The 27,496-nt window shown below is 41.6% G+C and overlaps 2 protein-coding genes across 12 annotated transcripts in view; one reads left to right on the forward strand and one right to left on the reverse strand.

Annotated features, from left to right (window-relative positions):
• SCLT1 (sodium channel and clathrin linker 1) overlaps nucleotides 1-3,665 on the forward strand; it is a 308,272-nt gene extending 304,607 nt beyond the window's left edge. Inside the window, exon 21 of the mRNA XM_062199088.1 lies at nucleotides 3,179-3,665. Within this exon, the coding sequence (XP_062055072.1) occupies nucleotides 3,179-3,241 (63 nt within the window). The 3' untranslated portion in view covers nucleotides 3,242-3,665. The remainder of the gene's footprint in view (nucleotides 1-3,178) is intronic.
• A 10,701-nt stretch (nucleotides 3,666-14,366) lies between these two features.
• JADE1 (jade family PHD finger 1) overlaps nucleotides 14,367-27,496 on the reverse strand; it is a 63,300-nt gene continuing 50,170 nt past the window's right edge. For all 11 annotated transcript variants that reach the window (XM_062199631.1, XM_062199627.1, XM_062199630.1 and 8 more), the window contains exons 9-11: nucleotides 26,667-27,188; nucleotides 21,441-21,558; nucleotides 14,367-18,187 (exon numbers count right to left, since the gene is read on the reverse strand). In XM_062199631.1, the coding sequence (XP_062055615.1) occupies nucleotides 17,274-18,187; nucleotides 21,441-21,558; nucleotides 26,667-27,188 (1,554 nt within the window). In that variant the 3' untranslated portion in view covers nucleotides 14,367-17,273. The remainder of the gene's footprint in view (nucleotides 18,188-21,440; nucleotides 21,559-26,666; nucleotides 27,189-27,496) is intronic.

The following is a 27,496-nucleotide window of genomic DNA, read 5'->3' on the forward strand; positions in this document are numbered from 1 at the left end:
AAGCACCTGGGCCATCCTCCACTGCCTTTTCGGGACACAGCAGAGAGCTGGACTGGAAGAGGAGCAACCGGGACAAAACCGGGCACCCATATGGGATGCCAGCGCTGCAGGCGGAAGATTAACCAAGTGAGCCATGGTGCCGGCCCCAAGAAATTAAATTTCTGTATCATAATTCCTTTTTTAAGGACTATGGTAAAAAAAAAAATGCCAGCTTAAAATCAATTACCTTTCGTTCTATAGTAAAAAGGGTAGAGTTCTAAAAACTTAATTTTATAGTCCAACTGACAGCTAGTTTACTTATCATCTGACAGAATTAAACCTAAACAATCCAGTCCTGATGTTTCTTCTATTATTTAAATTCTCCAGCTAACCCAATGCCTTGATGTAGTAGGCTAAGCCTCCACCGGCTGTGCCCGAATATGGGCACAGGTTCATGTCCCAGCTGTTCTCCTTCGATCCAGCTCTATGTTTGTGACCTGGGAAAACAGTGGAAGATGGCCCAAGTGCTTGGGCCTTGTACCCACGTTGGAGGTCCAGAAGAAGTTCCTGGCTCCTGGCTTCAGATCTGCCCAGATCTGACTGTTGTGCCCATTTAGGGAGTGAACCAGCAGATGGAAGACTTTTCTCTCTGTCTCTCTCTCTCTCTGTCTATAACTCTACCTGTCAGATTGAAAATATTCCACTATTGTTTTTGTGAGCTTTTTTTTAATGTTTTGTCAATATATACACTTCACAATTTTTTCTGTAACAGATTTTTCCCTTAAGCTTTTTCCTTCCATTCTGTTCTTATTTGGAGGTGGAAAGTAATCATTCTTCATTCTCTCCAAACACAAAAGGGAATTTCTTTCTCAGAGTCAGTAATTTTTCTATGTTAAATGAATACAACTGTTAAACTTTCTTTATAAAGTATTTATTTAATTTTTAAAAACCCTTATATTTACCTTCTCTGAGTCATTTCTAATTTTCCCCTTTTCCTCTGAAAATTAGGATATGCTATTAGAAATAATATCCAGCTAAGGAATGTTTAAAGAAATGCAAGATGCTAAAAGCTTATTATTGTCCATAACACATCACTCTTACCATAATGCAGTATAGTATCATGTTGTTGGTTCAACATGAGCCCTGCATTGTGTTGATTCAGTCATGTTCTGATTAACTTTTTCTATACATCCTTCATCCATTCCAAGTATATTACTCCAAGCTGTTGAATGCCATACTTTGTTCTTTTGATAGTATGACATTTTTTAAAATCAATGTAGTGAAACCTTACTACGCAAAAACACAAAACCTGGAAACTATAAAAAAATTAATAAATGTGATCATGTAAAATCTTAATTGCTGCATCAAAAAAATCACTCAATGACAAACATAAAGTATTTATAGCACCTATAACAAAAAGCTAATATCCTAAATATATAGAGAGTATCTAAGTAAAAAAAAAAAGTAGGGGTCAGAATTGGCTTAGAGCTTAAAGCTGCTTCCTGCAATGCCAGCAGCCCATGCAGGTGCTGGTCCCAGCTGTTCCAATTCTGACCCAGCTCCCTGCTAATGTGCTTAAGAAAACAATGGAGGATGGCTCAAGTACTTGGGCTCCTATGCTCACGTGGGAGACCCAGAGGAGCTTCTGACTCCTGGCTTCGGTCTGTCCCAGCCCCTGCAGTTGCAGCCATTTGGGAAGTGAACCAGCTGATGGAAAATCTCTCTCTTCTTCTTCTTCTTCTACTTCTCTCTCTCTCTCTCTCTCCCTCTCCCTCTGCCTTTCAAATAAGTAAATAAATCTTTAAGAAAAAAAAAAAAACAGTTCCGCAGACCAATAAACAGGTAAAGAACATTTACAGAAAAGAGATGACAGCATATAAACACTTTAAAAATGCTGATCCTCACTTATAAGACAAATATAAATGTTTATTGTAATCACATGTAATTTTTCATATGTGAGATTATGAAGTATAATAATGAATTGTACTGGTACTTTTATACATCATTGATAGATGTATACATTGGTACAGTCTCTTGAGAAAAGTTTAGCTTTATTTCTCAAAAAATATAAATGTTGGGCCGGCGCCGTGGCTCAACAGGCTAATCCTCTGCCTAGCGGCGCCGGCACACCGGGTTCTAGTCCCGGTCGGGGCACCGATCCTGTCCCGGTTGCCCCTCTTCCAGGCCAGCTCTCTGCTGTGGCCCGGGAGTGCAGTGGAGGATGGCCCAAGTGCTTGGGCCCTGCACCCCATGGGAGACCAGGAGAAGTACCTGGCTCCTGCCTTTGGATCAGCATGGGGTACCGGCCGCGGCGGCCATTGGAGGGTGAACCAACGGCAAAAAGGAAGACCTTTCTCTCTGTCTCTCTCTCACTGTCCACTCTGCCTGTCAGAAAAAATAATAATATTTATATATATATTAAGAGCTATGCATATATATATATATATAAATGTGCATAGCTCTTAATCCATACTTGTGCCTGGAAAAATCTTTGCAAGGAAGCAAACATGTAAAAATACTATTTGAAGCAAAACCACCCAAATACCCACAATTAGCAGACCAGTAGATCAGTTAAATTTTGGAGTAGCCATACAGGCAGATCACTTACTTAACAGCTGTCAGAGACGCAAAGTACCTCTAATATGGAACTATTTCTAAGGTAGATCATTTAGAAGAAAGAAAAAATAAGGTCAAAAGTATGTGTAGTGGTTTGTACATACATTCTCAGAACTTTTTTATAAATATGCTTGTTCCAAACTAGAAACGATGTTGTATTTGGAGAGAAGGCTACCAAATGAAGGATAGTAACTAGAGGAGACCCTTTGTATTGTACGCACATTTGTACTATTATGACTTTTATTTCCAAGCCTGCATTGTGCTGGCTCAAATTTAGTTTGTTTTTAGGTATTTTTCTGATTAAGATGTTCTTCATCTATCTGTGGAATATGTTTTAGAATTCTAAGTGTATCACTGTAAGCTATGGAATGCCATGTTTGACATGCATTTCTCTAATGTAATACAGACATTTTATAAATTATCAAGAGTAAAATAGAAATGAACACAAAAATGACTGGTTTCAAGACCCCTTCCAGAAAGGTTATTTTCAATAATGGTAGGTTGTGTTACATTGTACTTTGTATTAATCTAAGAAATTCCATAGAAAAAGTAACTACTTACTGACTGTTTATTTTAATTGCAGCTCAGTGTGATTACAGTACAGAGAAGAAAAGCAGCCTCCATGATGAATCTGGAAAGTATTTAAAAAGTATTCATAGTTCACTAACAGAATTTTAGAGTTGGGGAAGCTGTTGAACTAGAAGTGTATCGAAACGGTAAAGCCTGCAGAGAATGGTTAAGGCTTGTGTCATTTTGCATAAGATTTTTCCATTCTGTTTTGAGGTTTATTGGAAAACAGAACAGTGACAGTTTCCTGTGAGTAAAGAAAATAAAATCCTCTGTTGAGCTTCAATGGAGAATAAAGCCAGCTGAGAAGAACTCGTTGCCTTCATCAACCTGTCTATTTTTTAACTTCCCTTTCTTTTCCCTTGAAGAACATAATTTTCTAACTGATCATAAGGAAGAGATTTTTACAAAAATGCTAGAAGTTAACATTCCAGATTCCAATATTTGGGAATTTTATACTTAATTGTTATTCCTAATTCATTTTTAAAGTTCCTAAGAATCCATTATAAACTCATAACTATAATAAATTATTGAATTTCTAAAATGATGCTGTCATGTATTTTAATGTATGATTGTAGTGATTTGTTTTTCACTTACATGGTTTCCAGTATTTATAGAATTTGATATCTAAGAATTGGGGAAGTTTTTTTTTAAATTACTCAAAAGCAGTACTAATTAAATAGAGAATACATAGCATTGAACTGTTGCAGATTTATGGATCTTCATAGAGCCATGTAGTTATTCTCTGTTCCTTGTTTGAGCTTGGTGTATCCTGGTTTCCGGTGATTAGGGCAGATAGGTTTACATCTGAATACCCAGTTAGGAGACTCTTACTGTTTTCCCGATAAAACATAATGAATCTGAATGGAGAAATTAGAAGTTCAGGAATAGTGCTAACAAGTTCAAGTTTCTGGCCTGTCATGAAAATTGAAGCCATTGAAGAGTAGGCGCCTGTGTTGGCTGATGTGGCTAACTGCTTCCTCTGTCTCTTCCCCTCCATTTGTTGTGGCCTATACTTGATGGCCTTCTTTTACTTCCCTTAGTGCATCGTCTTCCCTCCCAGCAACAGAGTCTGCATGTGCTCTTCCATTCATGCATTCTTTTTATCCCTATGCAAACCTCACTTCAGAAGAGCCTCCAGACTCAATTGTTTGCTCATCACATTGCTCTTAATAGTGTGCTCTAGCTTTTCTTACATAACTTATCAAAATGTGTGTTGTAACTCTTCAAAATGTTTTTCTCCACAACAGACTGAAAGCTCCCTGAGAGCAAGATTATGTCAACTTTCATTCATCATTGGATCCTTAGCACCCAACATAATTCCTGTGTCTGTATTAATTCAGTGATCTCAAGAAGAATCCTCTAATACTCTTTATATTAATAACTTCCTTTCCAGTTGGACCCCCTTCCTGAACACTTAGACATTCTCCAAGAGGATATGCTATATTATGCAGATAATATGCCTTTCTAACCTCTGTGAATTTTAACAGACTTTAGCTATGTTTAGCAACAGAACTAAACATGATGGTTGTTTTTCATTGGTTAATAATTTATCATGCAAAAATGTAATGGAGATTTTAACATTTCTCGAATTGATCAGTCAACTTAATTTGTAAAGACAGTATTATTTTGTGAGCTGTGTTTTAGGAGACAGGGGAATTCAGAAGGAAAAAGAGAAAAAATATAAATCTGGAACTGAGGACAACACAGCTAGTTCATTTTGTTTATTCATGTTTCTTATATTGTGTCTCCCTAAGAAAGAAGATATGATTACCTCTTCTTCCCTTTATATATGAATATGCAAATTGGGACAGCCAACAATCTCCTAATTTCTCCTCTGGTGTGGAAACTGTAACAGAACATAAGCAGTAATTCAGCTATACATTTATTCAGCAAATATTGAATATTTCATAACTGCACAAACCAACTCTCAGACAAGTCACAGTGAGAAAACACTGGAAATACTACTTTAAATTCTGTTCTTTATATTTTATCATTTTTCCAAAAATATTAAATTTATAATTACTTAATCTAAAAAATAGTTTATCTAAAAATGTACACACACACACACACACACATATGTAGACAGAAAGACTGGTTTACCCTAAGATTGTAAAATCTGTCCCCTGCCAACCCTTAAACTTATAAAAAATGTATGTAGTGCTGTTAGTATTTACATAGAAGGAAAAGTAAATGTGTGTATGCTTAGATAACAAAAGTCATATGATGGAAATGCACCCTACAAGTGATTTTTCACAACACACGTACTCTGTAGCCCAAGAATTCACAACAAAACACTCACCTTCCCAAAGACATTCCCGATGTATAACCTCACTATTGTCACTTCTGCTCTGAATGTATTTTGGAATGTGAGCAAATGAGATTGACATAAGATGTAACTTTGAATGTGCTCTAGTTTATTTCTTTTTAAATACACATTTTTAAAGTACAGCACTTTAGTAACAAATCTTAAACTTGGTATTTTGCATAGCTGTTGAAAACCTCTAAGGGAGGACAGCTCACTTCCCTTTGAGATGGCCCAATCCCCTTCCCAGCAACTATGACCATTAGAAAATTCTCGCTCACATTAAACTGAATTGTGTCTCCCTATCTTCTGCCACAGTGTAAATCCAAGCCATCTTCCACATGGCAGCTCTTCAGCCTTTTGAAAATAGTTATATGTTCTTTCTGAACTTAAACATTTTCTCAGAGGATTCATTTTCTAGTCCTTATGCTAACCAGTTAGTTTTAAAATTTAGTTCAATTTGTATCTGTTCTTTGTTGAGCACCTAATTTACCCAAGTGTACTTGGACATATATCAGTCTTATGGCCAAAACAAAAAAAAAATGTATTCAAGGTGTAAATTATTAATTCCCTGATTTTAGATCATGACTGAGAGGGACCGGGACAGAATGAGTGTAGTTGCTTAAGTGGGGGGGGGGGGGGGGGAGGACAGCTTCTGAGAATCTCCAAGGGTTGGATAGGACCTCACAGCATGCACCCTTTCCCTTTTCCCCACTCCAAGGTGTTCTGACATTCTCACAGGAAAGCATGCCTTGAGAGTCACAGTAGTCAGTGATTCATGGCAACATACATATATAGTATTTCTCATTAGTTTTCAAGGTGAGGAAAAATGATAATTACTGTTAGAGTCTATACTTCCATTAATACAACTTCAAATCATGCTAGCCTCTTTTTTTTCTGAAGTTCAATCACATTGTTTGACAGATAATTGGTCAGCATATTGTTAGCTGAAATTCTAAGTCTTTTTTAAAAGCTTTTGTTGCTAAGTCAAATCCTTGCCTCAGAAGCAGGACTAGTCATTTAGCCCTACTTGATTCAATCACATTAATATAACCTCCTGAGGTCATTTTAACTTTTAATTCTGCCCTTTAGTTTGTTAGCTCTCGGTATAAAATTGTTTTGTTTTACCTCTGTATTTCTTGTACCCCAGGCAATTTTTTACTTACACTGAATACCACCTACAGGTTTAATAATAGTGCTAGCCATATTTTCATACAAATCTTTGAAAAGATGAGGAGGCTCAGACAGATCTGAGTACGGTCTCTACAACATCACCAACCACAGACTCCCTAAACTAATCAGGACCAGTCAGCTATGGTCACTTAACTGGTTTTTGTTGGGTTTTTTTCCCCCAGGAAACATTTTATTTAAGATATACAAACTTCATGCATTTCATGTTTGCAACTTTAAGAACATAATGATTTCTTCCCACCATACCTGCCCTCCCAACTGTACTCCCACCCTTCTTCCTCCTCCCTCTCCCATTCCCATTCTTATTTTTTACCAAGACCTATTTTCAATTAACTTTATATACAGAAGATTAACTATATACTAAGTAAAGAGCATAGTATGAGAAAACAACTGTTCCTCAACAGCTTTTTTATTTATATTTCTTCTATGACCCACTGTTCATTCAGGAGCATGTTGTTCAGACTCCATGTGTTGGAGACTCTAGAATTTCTAGAGTTGTTGATTTCCAGCTTCACTCCATTGTGGTCAGAGAAGATATATGGTATGATTTTGATTTTGATTTTGATTTTGTGAGACTTGCTTTATGGCCTAGCTTTATCCTAGAGAAAGTTCCATGCATTGGTAAGAAGAATGTGTATTCTGCAACTGTAGGATAAAAAGTTCTGTAGAAATCTGTTAGGTCCATTCAGACTATAGCATCGATTAACTGTTGTTTCCTTGCTGATTTTCTGTCTGGTTGATCTGTCCATTGCTGAAAGTGAGGTAATGAAGTTCCCCATTAATGTTGTATAGGAATCTATGTCTTTCTTTAGATTATTTACATTTCTTTTAAATAGCAAAGTTCCCTGTTATTGGTACTTATACATTTATTATAGTCACATCTCCCTGTTGAATTGAACCCTTAATCATTACATCTAACAGTTTTTGTGTTAAAGTCTATTTCTATTGTGTTGAAGTCTGATATTAGGATGGCTATACCAGCTCTTTTTTTGTTTTTGTTAGCATGGAATTTCTTTTTCCATCCTTTGACTTTCAGTCTGCATGTATTTTTGTTGGTAAGATGTGTTTCTAGTAAAGAGCAAATAGATGGGTATTGTTTTTTAATCCATTCAGCCAGTCTGTATCTTTTAACTGGAAAGTTGAGGCCATTTACATTCAAGGTGACTATTGATAAGTAGCAACTTGGCCATGCCATTTTTCCATAAATATTCCTATTATTTACTTTGGATTTCCTTTGTACTTTTACCGGGAGATTTTCTGCCTTTTCTTTCTTCCTTTTTTTTTTTTTTTTTTTTTTTTTTTGGACAGGCAGAGTTAGACAGTGAGAGAGGGAGAGAGAAACATCTTCTTTTTTTCCGTTGGTTCACCTCCACCCCCAAATGGCCACTGCGGCCGGGGCGCTGCACCGATCCAAAGCCAGGAGCCAGGTGCTTCCTCCTGGTCTCCCATGCAGGTGCAGGGCCCAAGCACTTGGGCCATCCTCCACTGCCTTCCCGGGCCACAGCAGAGAGCTGGACTGGAAGAGGAGCAAACGGGAAAGAATCCAGCACCCCAACCAGGACTAGAACCCGGGGTGCCGGTGCCATAGGCGGAGGACTAGCCAAGTAAGCTGCAGTGCCAGCCTTCACCTTCTTTCATAGTGATGACCATGTTTCTGTGTTTCTGTGTGTAGCACATCCTTAAGCATCTCTCCTAAGGCTGAACGAGCGGTGACAAATTCTTTCAATTTCTGTTCGTTATGAAAGGCCTTTATTTCACCTTCATTCCTAAATGAGAGCTTTGCAGGGAATAGTATTCTGGGTTAACAGTTTTTTTCTCTTAGGACTTGGAATACATCTCACCATTCTCCCCTAGCCTGTAGGTTTTCTGATGAGAAGTCAGATGTGAGTCTAATTGGAGATCCTCTGAAAGTAATCTGGCATTTCTCTTGTGCACATTTCATAATCTTTATGTTTTACTGTGGATTGTTTGACTACAATGTGTCATGGTGAGGGTCTTTTCTGGTCATGTCTATTAGGAGTTCTATGTGCTTCCTGTACTTGGACGTCCCTTTCTTTCTCCAAATTAGGGAGATTGTGATTATTTCACTAAAAAGGCCTCCTAATGCATTCTCTTTTTCCACACTCACAGAAACTCCTAAGACCTGTGTGTTGGATTGTTTGATAGTATCCCATAAATCTCCAACACTTGTTTTTAGTTTTCTAATTTCTTCTTTTTTATTTGGGCGTGACCATAAAATTTCCAGAGATTTGTCTTCTATCAACTGGTTTTTAATCCAGCCTATATTGTTGCTTATACCCTGTCATAAGAACACTAAGAAAGACCTAGCCCACTGCCTTGCACATTTATATCATACTAGTCATGTTTCCCAGGTCTAATCTAGTAATCCTGTTTAAGAAGAAAAATGTTAGACTTCTTAGTAAATCCATGCATTTTAGTAATCATTGCATTTTTTAATGTTTATTAAGATCATTTAATTCTTTGGTAAGGCATCATGGAAATTTTCACTCAATATTTCTTTTAGTGGCTGCGTAGTTCTTTTCTCAAAGAATGAAAAGGCTATCAGAACTTAGTATGATATATAAAGAAAACTGTTACCATTTAGATCTATGATGATTAAAACTATATAACACTAGCATCTTCTTTTATAAAAATTCTAAGGGATAAAAGACAATGAAAAAGTTATAATCATATTTCTGTAAAAAACCAAAAGAATCCATTGGAGACTGTTCCCCTGGATCAATGATAAGCATGCTAATGTGTATTTAAAATGTCTATTGAGTATCTATCATGTGCTAGACATTATGCTAGCATTTTGCATTTATTATCTCAGTATAAGAACCCTGGTAGGCAGATATTATTTCCTTTTCAAAGGAAAAAGCATGATAAAAGTGAAATGATCCGTGCAGGGTCACACAGCTGGAAGTGGCTCAGCTGTTTCAAACCAGACCTATTCAATGCTAGAATTCCTTCTTCTGAGCAACATTGCATCTTTAGTTTGCAGAATCCATACTGTTGGCACCTCTCCCGTTTGCTGATGATAGTCATTCCGAAGTAGCCTTGATGGGTTCTGAGTGTCCTGGGATGTAAATTCATCTGGATCAGGAGGCTTGAACTCATTTACACAGCTAAATACCCTTGTACAAGTGCTTCACACATCCTAGACTTACAGCTAATGCTTACCACTGCCTGTTTTTTCCTTTTTAGTTCAAGGATCAATAATGTTCTTGATGGAAAATAAAAGTAGGATTTGAAAAATATTACCACTATTGTTTCATTCATCAGCCTTATAATAAACCTGAGCTGTTAGATTCCTTTATGCCCTGACTCTGACCCTAACTCAAAGAGCCCTTTTGGCTGTAAAATTATGTGTATACTTAGAAAACTTTACATATTTTAAGATGTATTCATTTATTTGAAAGGCAGAGTTCACAGAGAGACAAAGAGAGGCGCCAGCTTTGTGGTATACTGGGCTAAGCCTCCGCCTGTGGCACCAACATCTCATATGGGTGCCAGTTTGAGTTCCGGCTGCTCCACTTCCCATCCAGCTCTCTGCTGTGGCCTGGGAAAGCAGTAGAAGATGGCCCAAGTACTTGGGCCCCTGCACCTGCATGGGAGGCCTAGAGGAAGCTCCTGGCTCCTGGCTTCAGATCAGCTCAGTTTGGGCCATTGTGGCCATTTGGAGAGTGAACCGGCAGATGGAAGACTTTTCTCTGTCTCTCCCACTCTCCATCCATAACTCTACCTCTCAAATAAATAAATCCAGGAGCCTGGAACTCCAGCTGCGTCTCACATATATTTCAGCCATCTTCCACTACTTTCCCAAGCACATTAGCAGGGAGTTGCTTGGGAAATGAAGCACCTGAGACTCAAACTAATGCTCTGTTGGGATGCAAGTGTCTTAACCCACTGTGCCACAATGCCAGCCCCTAGAAAACTTAGTTTAAAAGAGTATCATCCAGGGCCTGCACTGTGTGGCAGGGGTTAAAGCCCTGGTCTGCAGCGCCAGCATCCCATATGGGCACTGGCTCGAGTCACAGATGCTCCACTTCTGATACAGCTGCTTGCTAATGTGCCTGAGAAAGCAGTGGAGGATGGCCTGAGTCCTTGGGATTCCTGGAAGATGCTCCTGGCTCCTGGCTTCCAGTTGGCTCAGCTGCAGCCATTGCGGCCATTTGGGGAGTGAATTAGTGGATGGAAGAGCGCTCTCTCTCTCTCTGTCTGTCTCTACCTCTCTCTGTAACTCTGCCTTTCAAATAAATAAATTTTTAAACAACAACAACAAAAAAAAAAAAAAAGTACCTTCAAACCTAGTGGAATTTGTTAATTTTTCCAGGCCTAGAAAAGAAATGAACATAGCCTAAATATAAGTCAGATAACCAGTGGAAAATATAGGTAACACAAAGTTCTAATAATAAAATACCTTCTTTGAAGGTTTCTAGATGTCTTTAATGAGTAATGACAATTTTACCACTTTTAATCTGCAAAAAAATAATATATATTAAATTATAATTTTAAACTGTAAAGTTGTTGATACAGTATTGTGAGTAGTTCAGGCCAAAATAAGAATTTGATATAAAAAAAGAGAGGCTCGATTCTATAGTAGAACTGGAGCAGAGGCAAAACTGATAAGAAAGGGAAAGAAAGCTCCCTTTGAAGCTGCTACATGGGGAAGAAAGACACCAGAAGATTTGCTTCATGAAGATACTCCTGAAATTGGAACGATTAGCCATATTAATGAATAAAATAATCACATTACCCTATAATTATGCTATTTTTAAAATTCAGCCATATATAAGCCAAGCAGTAGTGAGAGTTAGCAGAACACATTGGTGACACATTGAGTGACAGTACACAGTACATGGTATTTTTTTCCTTTTGTTATCTTTGCTACTTAATTTAGGTTTGCTCATTTCTGTATAAAAATAACCAGACTTATTGTAAGTATTGTATATCACAAAAATACTGATTTGGAGGGTTTGCTTGCTTCAATTTAAAATGCTTAGTCCTAACTCCATGCTCATCAAGAAACTGTGACTTAAATAATTAACTTTCCAAGCAGTGGCAGCATACAGAGTTGTTTGAATTCTTGACAACAGTTTTCTTTGATCATAAATGCATATAACTTACCCTTATATGTGTGAATGCCTGTGTGTGTTACATAAATGTTACATGACTAAGTCCATTCTCCCTAGAATAATGCAGGGTCTAAAAGACTACAAGCAGACTATGCTGCTTATTATCCATCAGGATAGCCTCAGAGTCTAACCAATACAGGGGTCTTGAAAAAGTTCTTAAACTATGCATGGATTTCAAAAAGTTTTTTCATCAGATGTTTCAGTTCCATTTTTCATCTAACTTTTTGTAGTCCCCTAATATATTATTAGCTTTACTTTATAGGAATTGACCTAAAGTTCATACTTAGAGTCTTCAGTATACTCAGAAACACACTAACTACTTTATATGAACTATTTTTATATTCTGAGGCAGAAGTCTAGGGTGCCTAACCCAACACTGGCTTAATTTGTGTACAGGAACTCTACCGCCTACTGACCTTTAATTTCTGTGTGCTTCAATTTCCTCATCTACACACTGTGGAGACAGTAACACCTAGCTCACATCACAAAGCCTAAACAAATTCTTACACGTAAGATACAGACCAGTGCCTGCTAGTTAATAAGCACTTTGTAATTATCTGCAAAAGCAAGATCCCCTAAACGCTAGCTGGAATGATAAAATTGCTATCTATCACTATGGAGATAGTGTTGGCAAAGTTACACCTAATTGGAGAGAGGAGGGATTAATTTCAGCAAGACTTGAGTCCAGGAAACCAGACGAGGCTGCTGCTAAAAGTAATTATGGGAGAAATGAAGAGACCTGATCTATATGGCAAGTGGCACTGGGACCTAGAGAAGCCAAGAATATTGGGGCAGTTACTGCCATTTGGCTATGGGACTTGAAGAGATGATTCACAAAGGATTCCCATGACATTCTCTGTTAACAGTATTGGGGGGGGGGGGTAGTTCCAAAATCTCAGGTACCTGTGTACATCCAAAAGGAAGTGCCCAATAAGCATCTTTTAGAACCCAGGAAAAGCTACACTGCAGACATACCAAAGCAGCAACAGAGAAGAGCTGATGTCAAGGAAATGGACCAGACAACAGATTTGCTTGTATCCTCTTTTTCAATGACCAGGCCATCAAAGCCCTTCACTGTCAGCCTCCACTAGAACACATTATCTAATGCAGTTCTTAGCATTAAAAGGGAATCATACAAGGATTAGAGACTTCAACCTTGAAGTTAATTGTAAAGTTTGTTGCAGATGGCTAATGTTTCAAAGGTAGAAACTGTTTTCTAAGCAATGTGGGTGAAAACATGAACCATGAGTCCCTAGTGCCGCATTTCCCATCACAGACTGCAGAACTGCCAATGATAGGGCCTTCCTTTGGCTCCTGGGGACTTAATTTCCCTAGGGAACTATTGTGGTTATTCAACTTTAAGACCTTGTAGGAAGAATCATAGTTATTTGCCTCTCGGGTCTTGCTCAGAGAAAGCAACATGGAAGCAAGCAGTCACCAAGGAGAAACAAGACAGAATAAACAAGCCTTTAGCAAAAGAGACAACTCATGTTTTCAAGAAAAGACTAGCCAAATTTTTGTAGAAATTACAAATTAGACTGGAGCCAAAAAGCTACCCTGTTGTTGCTCCTAATCGGCATAATCAGCATGAGAAAGAATAATCCACACCAGTTTTGCTGTTCCCAACCCAAAGAGGAAAGAAAGGTGCATCTCAGTATATGCTAATTTCTGCATGCAGTACAATTCAAAACTAGAAATTTCTGCGTATGCCTAATGCAGTGGTCTTGGACAAGTCACCTTTGTGGAATGCAGGTAATCTCTCTTCTTGCCCTTGTGTTCCAGAGCTTTGTGATCAAAGCAAGCAGTTAATGAAACCTCTCCGTTTTTTAAAGCACCTTATAAATGCAACCTTCCCATCACTCAGGAATAACATCTTGCCTCAGAAGGCTCATCAGTTTATGTTGCCAGTCAGTACCTTGCACCTAATAACCTATCACTTACTAAAGGCATATTGTGTGCCACTCTATGAACTTCCTTTCAATATCACAACCACACTAAGACACTAAATTGTTATCCTCTTTTTACAGATGGGGAAATGAGGTTCACAAAGGTTAAGCGATTTGGCCAAGGTCACATGGCTTGGTAAACTGTGGTTTAGCCATCAAACCAAGGTCTCTCTAACCCTAAAGTCTATGTAGCTTCAACAGTGAGATGTTTTCTGATCCAAATTTTACCAGGTACTTCAAAATGTTAATGGGAAAATAAAATTAAATGTTTAAGTATATTTTGGTGCAAAAACTTGACTTGATAATCCCTAGTTTTTCCATATACACATTTTCTGCGAACTTGTTGAAGTACCCTCATATTCTGGAAGGAACTCCAGATGGGGAAGACTAAAATCAAACCATTATCGTTTTTCAGTCTCCTCTCAGAGTTGAGCCAGAAAGCACCAATAAACCCGGGCTCTTGCACAATGCTGATCTGTTCCCTACTGTTCTCATTTCTGATCTACACTCCAGGACAATAAACAAGCACCAACTCAGGATTACTAAATCATAATACACCTTTAACTATTTAGCCAAAAGCAGATTTCAAAAGACAGTTAAAAATGTATTGCAAAATGTACAGCATTTATTCACATACAGACAAAAAGGCACAAATTCTACTAAATAGTTCAACAAAAAAATACAGCTGTCCTCAACTAGTTTTATAAATACTTTCAAAAAGGGGGTAGAAATAAATACAGGATTGGGCCATGTAATATAAAATAGTCATCTCTACATATACTTTGTTTAATTTCTGATTTTTTACTCTTCATGCACCTTTTATTTCAACTTTAGCTGAATGGACACCAAGCTAGGCACATAGTGAAAAATCCTCTGTACAAGGTTACAAATGTAATGACAAGTCTGTCCATTTCAAAATAATTAAGATTTGTACACAACACATAAAACCCTTCATTTAAGATTTTGTGTTTATAACCTAACAAATGACATTCCAGGCAACTTTACAAAAGTTTAACTAGCCTACATTTTGACATAATACATTTGATCATAATCAAAGATATTTCTTGGTCAGGATGCACAAGGAAAGATAAAGCTTAACACAAAAAAAGAAAAGAAAAAAAAGGCCAATGGTTCTGTACTAATAGAATGCAAGTGGGTAGGCTGGCTGGTTGCTGCTTATGGCCACCTCATACAGAGTTCCCAGCATGACATGAAACTAACTTACAAAGCTATCATTATACTGTCAGAGAAACCGTGCTCTATACCATTTGCATTTTGAAGCAGGAATAAAAAGTGGACTTATTTTTTGTGTTTTGTTTTTGTGTGGGGTTTTTTATTTTTTTGTTTTTGTTTTGTTTTGTTTTTGGTTCAGCATAACTTGGAACATTTGAAAGCTTTTCAACCTAAACATGGGGAAAAACAGGTAAGGCATTACTTTTGCACAAAACTAGCATTCCTAATAGTGCAAATGAATCTGGTACCTCTTAAAATGGTGAGAGGTCATACATTTACTAGGTTAATTTAGATTTTCTTTCTATGGCTTGACAAATTATTCTTGTATAAATTCTACTCTCACCCAGAGCTGTTGCTGTAGTCAAAAGATAACTGTAGAGTCCAACCTTCTCCTATATCCAGCAAAAGGTTTTTGCTCTTATGCAAAAAAAAAAAAAAAAAAAAAAAAAAATCTCATTTTTAAATTACGCTACAAGTGAATGTACAACTTGGATTCATAAGAACCTCCTAATATTTGTAGCAACAAGCTGATCTGGACAGCAGTCTTTCCAACTGAGCCCCATAGCTCAAAAATAGTCAATCTAAAAACCTGGGTCATTCTTTCACCTCCCCTGAATTAGCTACTAAAATGTACTCGAAAAGTTAAGACTTGGTTTGAGAAATGTCATACATACAACGGGGATGCATCAGATCTATTATCTGATCATCTGGTAAAACTTGCATAGCAAGATGGAATTCAATAAGCCTTTTTTGTTGTTGACGATCATCTGGAAGACTTGAAAGTTAACTACAGAACTCAAAGCATTTATGCATTAGGTATTAGAATGTCCCTGCCACATGGAAACAGATGTAAAAATGAATCAAGAATCTGGGTACTGCTATTAACAAACTAAGGGGTAATTTAGGGGAAGTTGGGCTCATTCCAAATGCCCATAATGCTATTTAAACTTTCCTTCTGTTAAGTTTGATTCACAACTACATTGAATTCCAAAGAAAATTAACAGGACCTTAACGCTATCCACTGTCTTAATACATACGCACTACATTGAGTGCAAAAAACAACATTGTACTCAAATTTAATGCTAAATTTATTATTGCTGATAACTTACTATTTATTGCCATTTGCAATTAGAAAGTCCAAGTTACGAAATAGAGTTTAGAACTCTGACTCCAGAAAACTATTCAAGGGTACACATCAATCTCGTTCCTGTATAACCTTGGTCAATGGTAAGAGCTTATCGCAACTTATTGCCTTTCTATTGTTTTGAAATATAACCTATTTTACTTTTTCTTTTTTTTCTTTTCTTGTTTTCCTTTTTCTTAAGGAATCCGTTCATGTTGGAAGCCCGGATTCCCCAACATACACACTAGAGACCGGCTCTGGGAAGTATGAGTAACCAGAGTCTCGAAGTTCATCGCTTAAACTTGAATAGCCATTGTGCTGCTGGAAGCCAGATGGCCAGGTATTGGCAATGGCCAGGGAAATCCCAAGCTGGCCCAAGAGCCAACAGTTAGGGAGGAGGAAGGTCAAGAGGACTGGTAGAAACTGGACCTTAACTGCTCTTGCTCAGAGATAGAACCTTCCTAACAGCTTCACGCTCCATCAGTTCTGCATCCACAACCCACTCAGGAGCATCAGGCAGCAGGACGTTGCGACATTCACCCTAGCCCTCCAAGCCGCAGCAGCTCTACCCTGTCCCTTCCAACCATGAGCATCGTTTAAATTCTCTTGCTTGGCTGCTGCACTTACACGTGAGTTTCCCCAGTGTTAGTGAAGCTTCAGAGCTGCTGCCTGCATACTTCATGCAACAAAAAATAGCCTTGCGGGCCAAAAGGATTTCAAGATCTACCGCAGTCCTAGCAAATAAGCTTTATGGGCTACAAATGGTACGTAAGGGTGTCTCAAGAACCACATCTGATTCCGTATATTCAGGTTACCAAGAGTTTGTGCTTTGGGAAGAATGCAGAGAGCAATGAAACTTCAGGAGGCTTCCTGAAGCCTTGCTCTCTTAAAAACTTAATTCATTCTTGTTTTAGTGTTTAGTTCAGGTTCTCCTCTTAGCAGTGTCTTATGGTTACAATCTACTCTTCTGTTTCCTCAACAAGTTGCAAATAACACAAACGTCTCACAACAATGATTTCTAAATGACTCTGGAAAAAAAAAAATTCAATCTGAATTGCAAGTAAATGTGTTTGTGTAGCTCAGGAGTACCAGGTTTCTGCTTGTCCCCTGCATCAGCACTCCCCCCAGCACACCCAGTGACAAGTCCGCCGTGCTCCCAGGCCACCCCTGTCTCCTCAGGAGGCCAGGATGCTTCTCCGGATAATGTCTGTCCTCCTGCCAATGGTGCTGCTGGCGTGGAGACACTTCTTCTCTGATGCCTCACTCTCTGAGTCACTCATTTCCACATCGGGGACATACCCGTCATTCTCATTGTCGGATTTTAACTTGCTTTTTGCCCTTTCCTTGGCTGGCACTCGGCCTAGGCCCAAGTATGGGTAGTCTGAGTGCTGGTGGCAGGCCCCCTCGTGGGCCTCTCCCTGCTGTTGCCGCTCCCCCTTCTTTGGAATCCGGAATCCTCCCCAGTTCTTCACTGGGCTGGCAGGCGTTGTAGGCACTTTGACTGCAGTCTGATTATAGTTTACTTTGATTAGGGAGCCATTGCACTTGGGCACCATCTCCTTCCGCATGCCGGGTGCTGACTGCCCTGCTCCAGCGGAAATGGCAGCTCTTGTGTTGTCCAGATGCCTCTGGGACACGTCTGTGGACCTGAGAGGCTTGTGACTCTGCTTAAAAGGTCTGTCCTTTAAGTCTCCTTTAATGAGATCACAATGGAAACGATTGTCTCTTCTCTTCCCGTGGTCTGGTGTCACTACCCCATTTTTCTGTTGTGCTGACGATATGAGACGTGCTTCTGCAAAGGTCTTTTCAAAGCTCAAAAAGCTCTCCGGGACCACGATCCCCTCCCGCCTACCACACGGGTCTGGCTGCTTGAGCACAGCTTTGCCTTCGCTCCCAGCGCTGTTGGGCAGTGCATCTCGCTTATGGGGCTTTTTCAGTGAGTGAACCAAGGAAGTACCCATTTGTTTTCTAAAGAATGCAGAATGCCACTTCAAGTCTTCTATCTTGGGAGCATCAGGCCCCACAGAAGGACTGTTAAACAAAAGCATGTTTTCCAGTGAGGAGGAGGCGCAGGAAGAAGAAGGCACACCTGTGAATATAAAAGCACAAATACATTAGAATTACAACAGAAGCAAATCCAAAGGAGTTAAATTCTGGACCCTTTGGGTAGACCAACTGATGCAAACTTTCCCGCCCAGCAGTTCAATACGCCGCCACCAGTCTGTCAAAATTCAGTTTTTATCCTATCTCAAGCTGATGACCTGCCTTGGAAATTCTCCATTCCATCTGCATTAGGCTACTTTGTTTTTCTAAAACAGCTGAGGCTCACCTAACTTGTCATGGTTATCAAGGAATACATTTTCCTTCCAACAAAGTAACTGATAGTCTAAGGGAAATCCCTGCAGAAGGCAGCAGGTGGTCAATGGCTGCCTCTCCTCCCTCTCCCCAGATGCAAAGCAGCAACTGCTCCAGGGGCCACAGCTGCTGTGTCCGGACCCCTTCTCCCCAGTGAAACTGACCGCACCAAAAAGGCAGGGTCGAGGACCACTGCATTTAGTTTTTTTCTCCAGTGTCTACACCCTGGCAGGGTTATTTTGAGGATAAATACGTGTAAATACGTAAAATGAGCAAATGTGTCTAAAAGTTGATACATAAGGTTCTCAAAAATGTACAACATTACATGCAAAATCCATTTATAGGATTTATCTGAATTGTCATCCAACTTGAGGGTAAGTTAAATTCATCTAAATCTCACAGTGGAACCTAGTAAAAGGTCACGTTTTGTGAAATATTACTAATCCACATCTCCTGAAAAGTACGCTGACATTTCCTGTTCTTTTTCACTTGTTTTGAATGCTGGTCATGATCCACAGAAGTCATCTCACAACTCACTGATGAACCATCATCACCTCCCGCTGGAAACACACAGGGTGAAATCCTAACACACCAGAATGCATCAGAAGCACCAAGACCCTCAAGCGCACCTACAAAGAGCAGCTCTCGTGTGTTCTGTCTCTGATACTAAAGTATGAAACACCAAGAAAACAAGGCGAGGTGGGAGCCCATTCAAGAACTCGCTGCTCATCAGACAAGGCCACTGCAAGCAAACAACAGAACACAGCTCAAGACTCAATACAGAACTGCCATTATCACAAGGGCAGGTTCCTTCCCAATCTGCTGGTTTGGAAATGTCTGCTTTCTCAAGAACCAATCATTAGCGAAACCTCCTGCCACACCCAATACGCTGCTTTTATAGAATCATCTCCCATGGAAAACGGTTAAGGAAAGGCTACCATTTTGTGACCTCCACCATGTCTCAGAAGAGCCTCTGCCTCAGGGCTTCCATCAGCTCTGCTCCCACTGAAGACCTCAGCACAATGCCCCTAGAGCACTCTCGGAATCACACAACAGAGTTCAAGCCATGGATCCTGACTGACAACACATGTGAGTCCCAAACACCTGCTCCTTCACTTAGGCTCCTCCACCTTCCAAGACGGGAAGGGACTTCAGGCATGAATAAGAACAGAACTGAAGGGGCAGTCTGCAACTGGAGAAACAAGGCATCCCAAAGGGTTGACCGCCTTCCCTGTAGCATCTCACGGGAAGGCTAATGTCCCTTGCAACTGATCACACGTAGCATGATTCTTATCTCACAATGAGGGAAGATTTTTCTTTCCTTCTGAGTGCAGATCTACATTACAGCTCTGTAACACAAAACACTTCCGAACGCTGTTAAGAATCTCGCTCGCTCACTCAAGTAAAAACCTCAGTCTTGAAAATACAAAAAGCGGCCTTCAATACCCGTGAAAAATGATTCATGTGAAATCACAGACATGCCCTTTCCAGCTTATTTTTTAGGTAATCATTCATTACGCAACAAGAGTCACAGAAAACACCTCCAAGGGCGCGACTCCACACACAGCGCGCATTAATGATCCAGGCGACATCAGCTTGGCATCTGCTGGCTGCGACTGAGTGGTCTGCACCAACCTTCCTTGTGGGTTGTTCACATGAGGATACAAAAGGTTTACAAAAAAAAAAAAAAAAAAGATGCCATTTATTTGTTTTCAAGTAGGAATAATGATGAGATGGAAGTTTAAAACAATCTGACTCAACATGCTTTTACATGTGACACCCTTAGAAAAATTTACTACAGCTAAACCCCAAGTTCTAGCTAATGATATGCGCTTGATACATTTGGAAAATATTTAATATTGGGAAGAAAATATCTAGGATAGCAGTAAGTTAATGCCATGGAAACTTTAAAAATGTTCAAAACTCTCTAGGCCTTCTCCTACTGTTCAGCTGACCAAGTCACTCACTCAGAGATACTGTTTAGTTATCAACTAGAATTTGTATTTCAATGGAAAGGTTTTAACAACGCCTTACTGTTTCATATCTCATAATAGTGTAAGTACCAGGACAAAAGGCCACCAACACAGAAAAAGGGAGTGAGCGAATCAACTGTGACTCTCCCCCTCACAAGCCCTGAGGCAGGAGCGCCACCCTCCCTCTCTCCTCTCCACTGAAGTCAGCCTAAGACCTTGGGATGCCAACCCAGGCTCCACAGCTCTCGCTGAGACCCATTTTGGGGGGAAGGAGTTCACGTCCTGTGAGGCAATTTAAGCATCAAGATTCTAAGCCACATGTCTCTGACAGATCAAAGGAATCCCAGAGAGGTTCAGCAACTTGCCCAACTGTGCACTTGATCTCTGAGAAACTAATGTGTTCTGCAGAGCAGGCAAGCGTCCTGGTTTTCTTATTCTTGTATGGTTTTGCTTTGTTTGTTTGTATGCCTAGCCCAGAGCCTGTAAGATAAATAAATACTTGGTGCTCAATCTCAGAAATACTCAAAATCCTGTCAACATAACCTAAGTAATGAACCTGTGCCTTAAGTGCACAGTCTTACCCAGAGGTTATCAAAGTACACCCAAAGGCTGGATAATCATCACATCTGTTTAGGTATCACCATGATATACTTATCAAGTGCTTTGTAGTACATGTCAGCTTCATTTGAATCTCACAACAGTTGCTATAGCCAGCTTGAGATATTATTTCCATTTATATAAGGAAATTGGGAGACAAAATGGACTTGTGTTGGTCAAGATGAGAGAAGATCGAATTCCACCCATACTTGAGGCAAAGTTCACAGCTCTCTCCCCCATACCATGATGCCCCAAACGCCTACAATTACTCCTTAAATATAAAAGTCTATGCTTCTTAAGTTCTTCTACAGGATAGTTTTTAAATATTAAGCAAGAGATTTTTTTTTTTTCCCCTTAACAGTGTCAAGGTGTACAAACCCCTGCCCTATATTTTGACCTACAGGGCTTGGTGCATACCTGAAACTCTTTCTTGCTCCAAGAGCTTAGTGTAAAGATTGAATATCTGTTCCTGGACTTTGCACACAGATCGTTTAATCTTTTCCCTGCGGGTCACCATATAAGTGAGGTTCCGAACCTAGAATGTAGAGAATAAAGATTCTAAGTAAGCAATACATTATAACAGTACTTCGGTACTCTTTAATTCTCTTTACCTGGGAGAAATTGGTCTTACTAAGGTCTCAGCAGACGTTTGCAATGAAAGCGTACTTTAAGCATTGTATCCAATCTCTCATCTCCTCTTGGGCAGGTAACAAGGACACCGCTTGTAACCCTCAAAGTGGGCGGCAACGACATAGCCAAGAATCAGACTGGAAGGAACCCCTACAGAGCCTTAGAAAACACTCTACCTGCAACACACCCAGGCCAGCTGGGAGGGCCAGTGGCCTGCTGCCTCTTGCCAGAGGACTCTGCTGCCCATCATCAGTGCCTTCATCCCATGAACTCTACCGTCACTGGCTTTGCAGCAGTCCCGAAGCCACCTCTGCTGCCCTTTCCCGAGCATCTTCTGAAGCCTGCACTCACTAAGCACAGACCATCAGAGAAGGGAGCTCTGCCCAGGGCCCACCAGAAGGCCCAGAGGTCACAAGAACCCAAGCAAACTGAACACTGATGTGCCCAGAGCCAGCTCTCAGAGAGATGTCTGAACGTCTAGGGAACTTCCTTGGCTTTGCCCACAGTTCCTGCGTGCTCTCTCTGCACCACCACTTGAGAAACTGCTATTGACTGCCCTCTTCCTCTGCCTCTTTCAATCAAAAAGAACCAAGTGCTAAGAGCTCCACTTGCATCTGACATGCCATCTTCAGATTGCTGGCACATGGTCACTAACCAGTACTCCGTCATCAGCACGTACATTCAGTCCCCACCATTAAAATCGCCTGCCACCACTCAATGCAGAAACAGAGTGTAAAGAGTCAGACACTAAACCCCATTAGCATCCTTCAGTCCTGGGATTTTCCTATTGATAAAGCTGACAAGGTGCCATGGGCCTGAAAACACAAAGTCAAGACACACCAGACGACATGGAAGAGACACAATCCCACTGTGCATCAGGAAGATGGAGACCATTAAATCATCGCAGCAACAGCGTATCCCCCTGGGCCGCCACTGTCCATAGCAAACACTCTCCTGAAAGCCCTACCCTACTATCCTTGGGAGCAATGCTTCCTCCTGCCGGCTGGCTCCTCCTCCACAGAAGTGCTACTAAGGTGACCAACCTTTCTCCTCTGGCAGTGAGGACGCCAAGAAGCCACACACACGCAACCTCAACTTCACACGCTGGCTTAAGTACAGGCACTTCTTCAGACCTCCCTCAGCCTAACCAGTGCCTTCGTGTACCAGGGAGCTGAGAGAAGCCCACGGCGGGCGGGGCTGGCGTTCCTACTTGCATCCTGCACTGCTTCCTGGCCCAAAGCAGGAAAATGCCACATCAAGCTTCACCTGACCCTAACCAGTTCAATCAGTACCCCCTGTGTTATTTTCTACACCAGTTCCTTGTATTACTAACATTCGTTGTTAAAAATGTTATTTTTTTTTTTAAATTAAAGAATTCAGAAGAAAATCTCTGTCTCAGAGTAAATTCCATGTTGGTGTCCCTGGGCTTGGCTGAGGTGCCTTCTTCTCTGGCAGCCGTCCGTTATAGAAGCCCTGAACAGTGTGGCCATGGAGGCAGCTGAAACACTTGTCCTGTTTGGTTTAGGAAACAGAAAGACAAGAGGTCGGAACTATGGACACAGGAACTGCAAACTATTACATGCCAGGAGTGGAGAGGCTGCCCAGTGAGATGTCTGGCAGATACACCTCACTGACCTGAGGTTATCCATGAACATGGGACATAGGGAGGCCAGGAAAGCTGAACTTTGTGTATGATCCAAGGTTAGTTTGGGTGGCTTCAACGATTTCCCGTGAGGAAGGCCCCACCGTGGCTGTTAAGTAGAAAAGTCTCATTTCTATTGCCTATGATCTCTGATGGGAAATACCTAACTACAAACCTAAAAAGCCCAGGAACAAATCCAGCATCTCCTGACTAATCCAGTGCTGGCTGACCACAGTTCAGGACAGTGAGCACCCTAAACCTGACACCCCTCCCCCTTTTGCACAAAGCAACTTTTTCTCTTCCTGGAGCCGGGCTGACCATCTACCACCCTGCAAGTACACCCTTCCTGTACACTGCTCAAACATCCCCCCCACTTCAGCTTCTCCCAACTGCCAGGGATGAGGTTCCCCTACCCAAAGAAAGTACAGCTCACAGCGCACTCTCACACCATATTAAACCCTCACTCACATTTCCCCTAAACAGTGGTTCCCAAACAGAATGCTGATGCCAACAATCTGCATTTCCACTAAGTTTCCAGGAAAATATTGCTGCTGGTCACGGCCTACATCCTGAGAACCACTGCTCTACAGAATGGGTTTTCTTGGATCCTGAACACTGCTTGCAACACTAAAGCTTAACATGCCTGTTGTTCAGGGGACAACTATAGCCGCCATCAGATTCTCAAAGGTGACCATTCCGTTGAGTGGCGAGTGCCAGGACTGTGCCCCAGGACTTGGCCTGTCCCTCAGTACCTGCCAAGAGCACAGGGAGGGGTAGCATGTCGCTAGCTGAACAAATACTCATTTGCTACACTCACATTTCTAACTGCAACTTTTTAAGAAAAGGCAGTATTTAAGGAAAGGAATCCCAGCAGAAAGTAAAGAGGCAGCTTAGGAACTTGCCATGGCCAGCCGCCACACCAGTCACCATGTCTTCTTAAGGCTGAGGGTTCATAATCCTCCTGAAACCCATTCCTGTCACCTGACTTCCTGATCCAGAACTGCGCCCAGGTGTGCCAGCAGCTCCAAGGTGTTCTTCTGCAGCAAAGAGCAATCACGCAGAGTTGCCTGCCTTTCTGATGAAGACACCCCTTCTGTTTGGGAAGGCCACATGCACGGATTCACTGGGTTTTGAGCGTCTGCCATTAACTGATGCTGTGTGAATTAGGCAGAACTCAGCTGACTTGAGCAAACAAGTTAGTAGCTCCTCCTTTATGTGCTTTTATTGTCAGCTCTGCCCTGATGAGCCCTTGGCCTGATACTCATTGTTTACATTTACAAAGAACTGTGCCACTCTCTAGGTCATGGCCAGGATTTTGGTTTTGTTTTTAAAAGCCTCACTATCACAGGCCTCGGTGGCAAATTTTGAGCAACAGGCTTCTCATTCATTGTAGTAAGACCCTTTTAAACTGACACTACATTCCCTAAGAGATCATAAGTTGTTTAACAAAATAAATTCAACGCCACACACACACACACACACACACAAATCCTGATTTATTCCCTGTTTCTCATACATCATTGGTATTGTTCTACTTAAAAAGCAACAGCAGTGACTCCAAAAAATGTTTATAATTTAATTATATGTGTATGTTAATCTGCGTAACTTAAATACAGAAAAGAGTTAGTACACCACAAGCATTTTCTACATTTTTATTTTGTGGTGATTGTGAGACAAACACAGTCCAAACATTAAACTTCTCGTCCTCCCCTCCCAAACACTATCTGACTCCACAGCTCATGCAGCCCAATTACAGCAGTTGTCAGGTCGGCATGATGGCGTCTCACCCGAGTTCCAGATTATCCTTCTGAATCCCTTTCTCATCGTTTAAAAAATAAATAAACCCACATGCGATTGAGACGCGAGGTCTTCTTTACACTCACCAGCAGGGGGCACATGTGAGCACTACTGCCACACAGCCTGCTCTGGTCCTGCTCCCCAGCTGGAAATCCAGTCTGGGAGGGGGCATACTACAAGGGTCTGGATCCCTGAGGACACTGGGAAATACTTTTCTTTCCACACCATTCCTCACAGGGCCCTACAGGTCTCTGTGACATCTGGTTCCTACAGGACTTCTCCAGGCCCACCTAGTCTTGCCTACACTCTCATTCCAAAATGAATCAGATTCTCCCTGGCAGGTGAATCACTCCCCATTAATAAGTGTGGTGCATGGAGGAGCTGCCTTAACTGTTTCAGGCCACTTGGGTGCCTTTCAGTACAGGCTGCTTCGGGCCAGAACACCTCAGTCCCATCCCTTTCACACTATGAATTTAATCAGCAGCCAGCAGTCAAGGGAGTTGACGCAGAAGGTGCGCTAAGACTCATCTCCAATTAGCAAGCCTCAGTCAGGAGCTACCTACGGGGAGCAGGCAGCCCCAGGGGTAGACAGCCCACTCCTAATTATTCCTGCAGCAGGAAGCGAGGTCCAGACTGCAACTCTAACGGTAATGGAGGGTGCGGGAGGCACAAAGCAGCAACAGCTGAAGAGGTGCCAGCAGCCGAGGCGCCGCACTCAGCCACGCAGCCCCAGGACAAACAATGCACGTTGTCTGTAGCGTGCTGCGCATTAAGAGGGGCTCCTCAGACAGATCTGATGCCCCGGGCACCAGGGAGCCCATCCACACCCACACCCACACCCACACCCACACCCACACAGAGGGATGGACACACACACACACACTATATATAAATTTGTGTGCACATACACACGCACAGCCTCAGTGATGACTTAGCACCTCACTGCCAGGAGTGTCTTCTGGGACAGAAACGCATGTGTATGGAGGTTCACGCACACAGTTCAGCACCCACAGCCTGCTCTGCTCCGTGACAGTACTGGGAATGCCCCTGTAAATGAGCCAGGAGGTGAAGGCGGACCAGTGGGAGGCAGTGCTTAGCGCTTCTGAATGAGCCTTTCCCTGGCACCTGGTGTTTCCTGGGGTTGAACTTGAGCTTGGCCTCTCTCTGCCCTAACCTGATATACTGACTCCATCTGGCTTTCTAACTCAGTGTGACAGTAAGTCTGAGTCAACCCCTTGGTCACTTTCCTGGGGCTTAGTTCCCTCTAAGTCTAGAATGAAGGGAGGAGGAAAAAAAATAATAAGACACACCCCAATTGATCTTGTGTAACAGTAAAGATTAATGGGAAAGTGTTAAAAAAAAAAATCACAAAGAAGCTGCCCACTCTGTGGCAGTCTTGCACACGTGTACAATGAGTTTACCAGCCCATAAATATATGCAACCAACACAACCTCATGCTGCGGTGTGTACAAGGGTCTGAGAGTGACTGGCTATCATTTCTTGCTCTGGGCAAGCGTTCGCCTCTTTGCATCTTCTTCTCTAAGTCACTATAAGGTGTCAGTGTCAATCATTACCCTCTCCAGGTCCTGCCGCAGGTGCGTGAACAGCTGCAGCCTCCTAAACAAGACATCCTGCTCCCGCTTCGCTAGATTGTCCTCTTCGTCTTTCTTTGGGGTGATCAGGGGCTTGTTGAAGTTCACTTTCCTCTTCAACTTCCAGTACTGGTACAGGAAATCCACTACTTCCTCGGGCAGCCGCAGGGCCCTGGCGACATCCAGCAGGTTGACAAAGGTGTAGAACTCGTCTTCCAGTTGCTGCAGCTTCTGCTTACGGACACTGACCCTGTGGGCCTCCTCCCGGTTCTGCTCAAGGCTGGCAAAGGGCTCCAGAGGATCCCGGGGGGAACACTCAGGGGCCCCATTCTCCTGCGTGGCACCCTCACCAAGGCTCTCCTCGGCTTTCCTGTGTGAGCTATGCTTCGGGCAGTAGGACTTGAACTTGACTTCATCGTTCTCCGCCAAGATGGTCTTCATCTCCAGGCCCCGGTCAAAAGCACAGGTCACGTGGAAGGCCGTGCGGCAGTTTTTCACAGAGCACTGGGAAGAACCCACAGAGGAGAAAGACCGTTAGAGAGCAGCAATGATGGGCGCCCCCACAGGGACAGGTACCCTGGGCCACACAGGCTCCCGCGGCAGAGCCCCACTTTGCAGCATGAGCCGAGGCAGGAAGGTCTACATGAATTAACCCTGGCAGATCAGGTCTCTTCAATGGGGTAAGACACAGAGTGTAAGAGGACTCTTCAGGTTGAAGTGTCCATAGCCCAATCAAACCATACGTAACATTCTTAGAAAAGTAACGACATCCAAATCCCCTCAAAGCAGATGGAATGACAAAAATGTACGTG

This window comes from Lepus europaeus, chromosome 8 (assembly GCF_033115175.1).
Source record: "Lepus europaeus isolate LE1 chromosome 8, mLepTim1.pri, whole genome shotgun sequence".
NCBI lineage: Eukaryota > Metazoa > Chordata > Mammalia > Lagomorpha > Leporidae > Lepus > Lepus europaeus.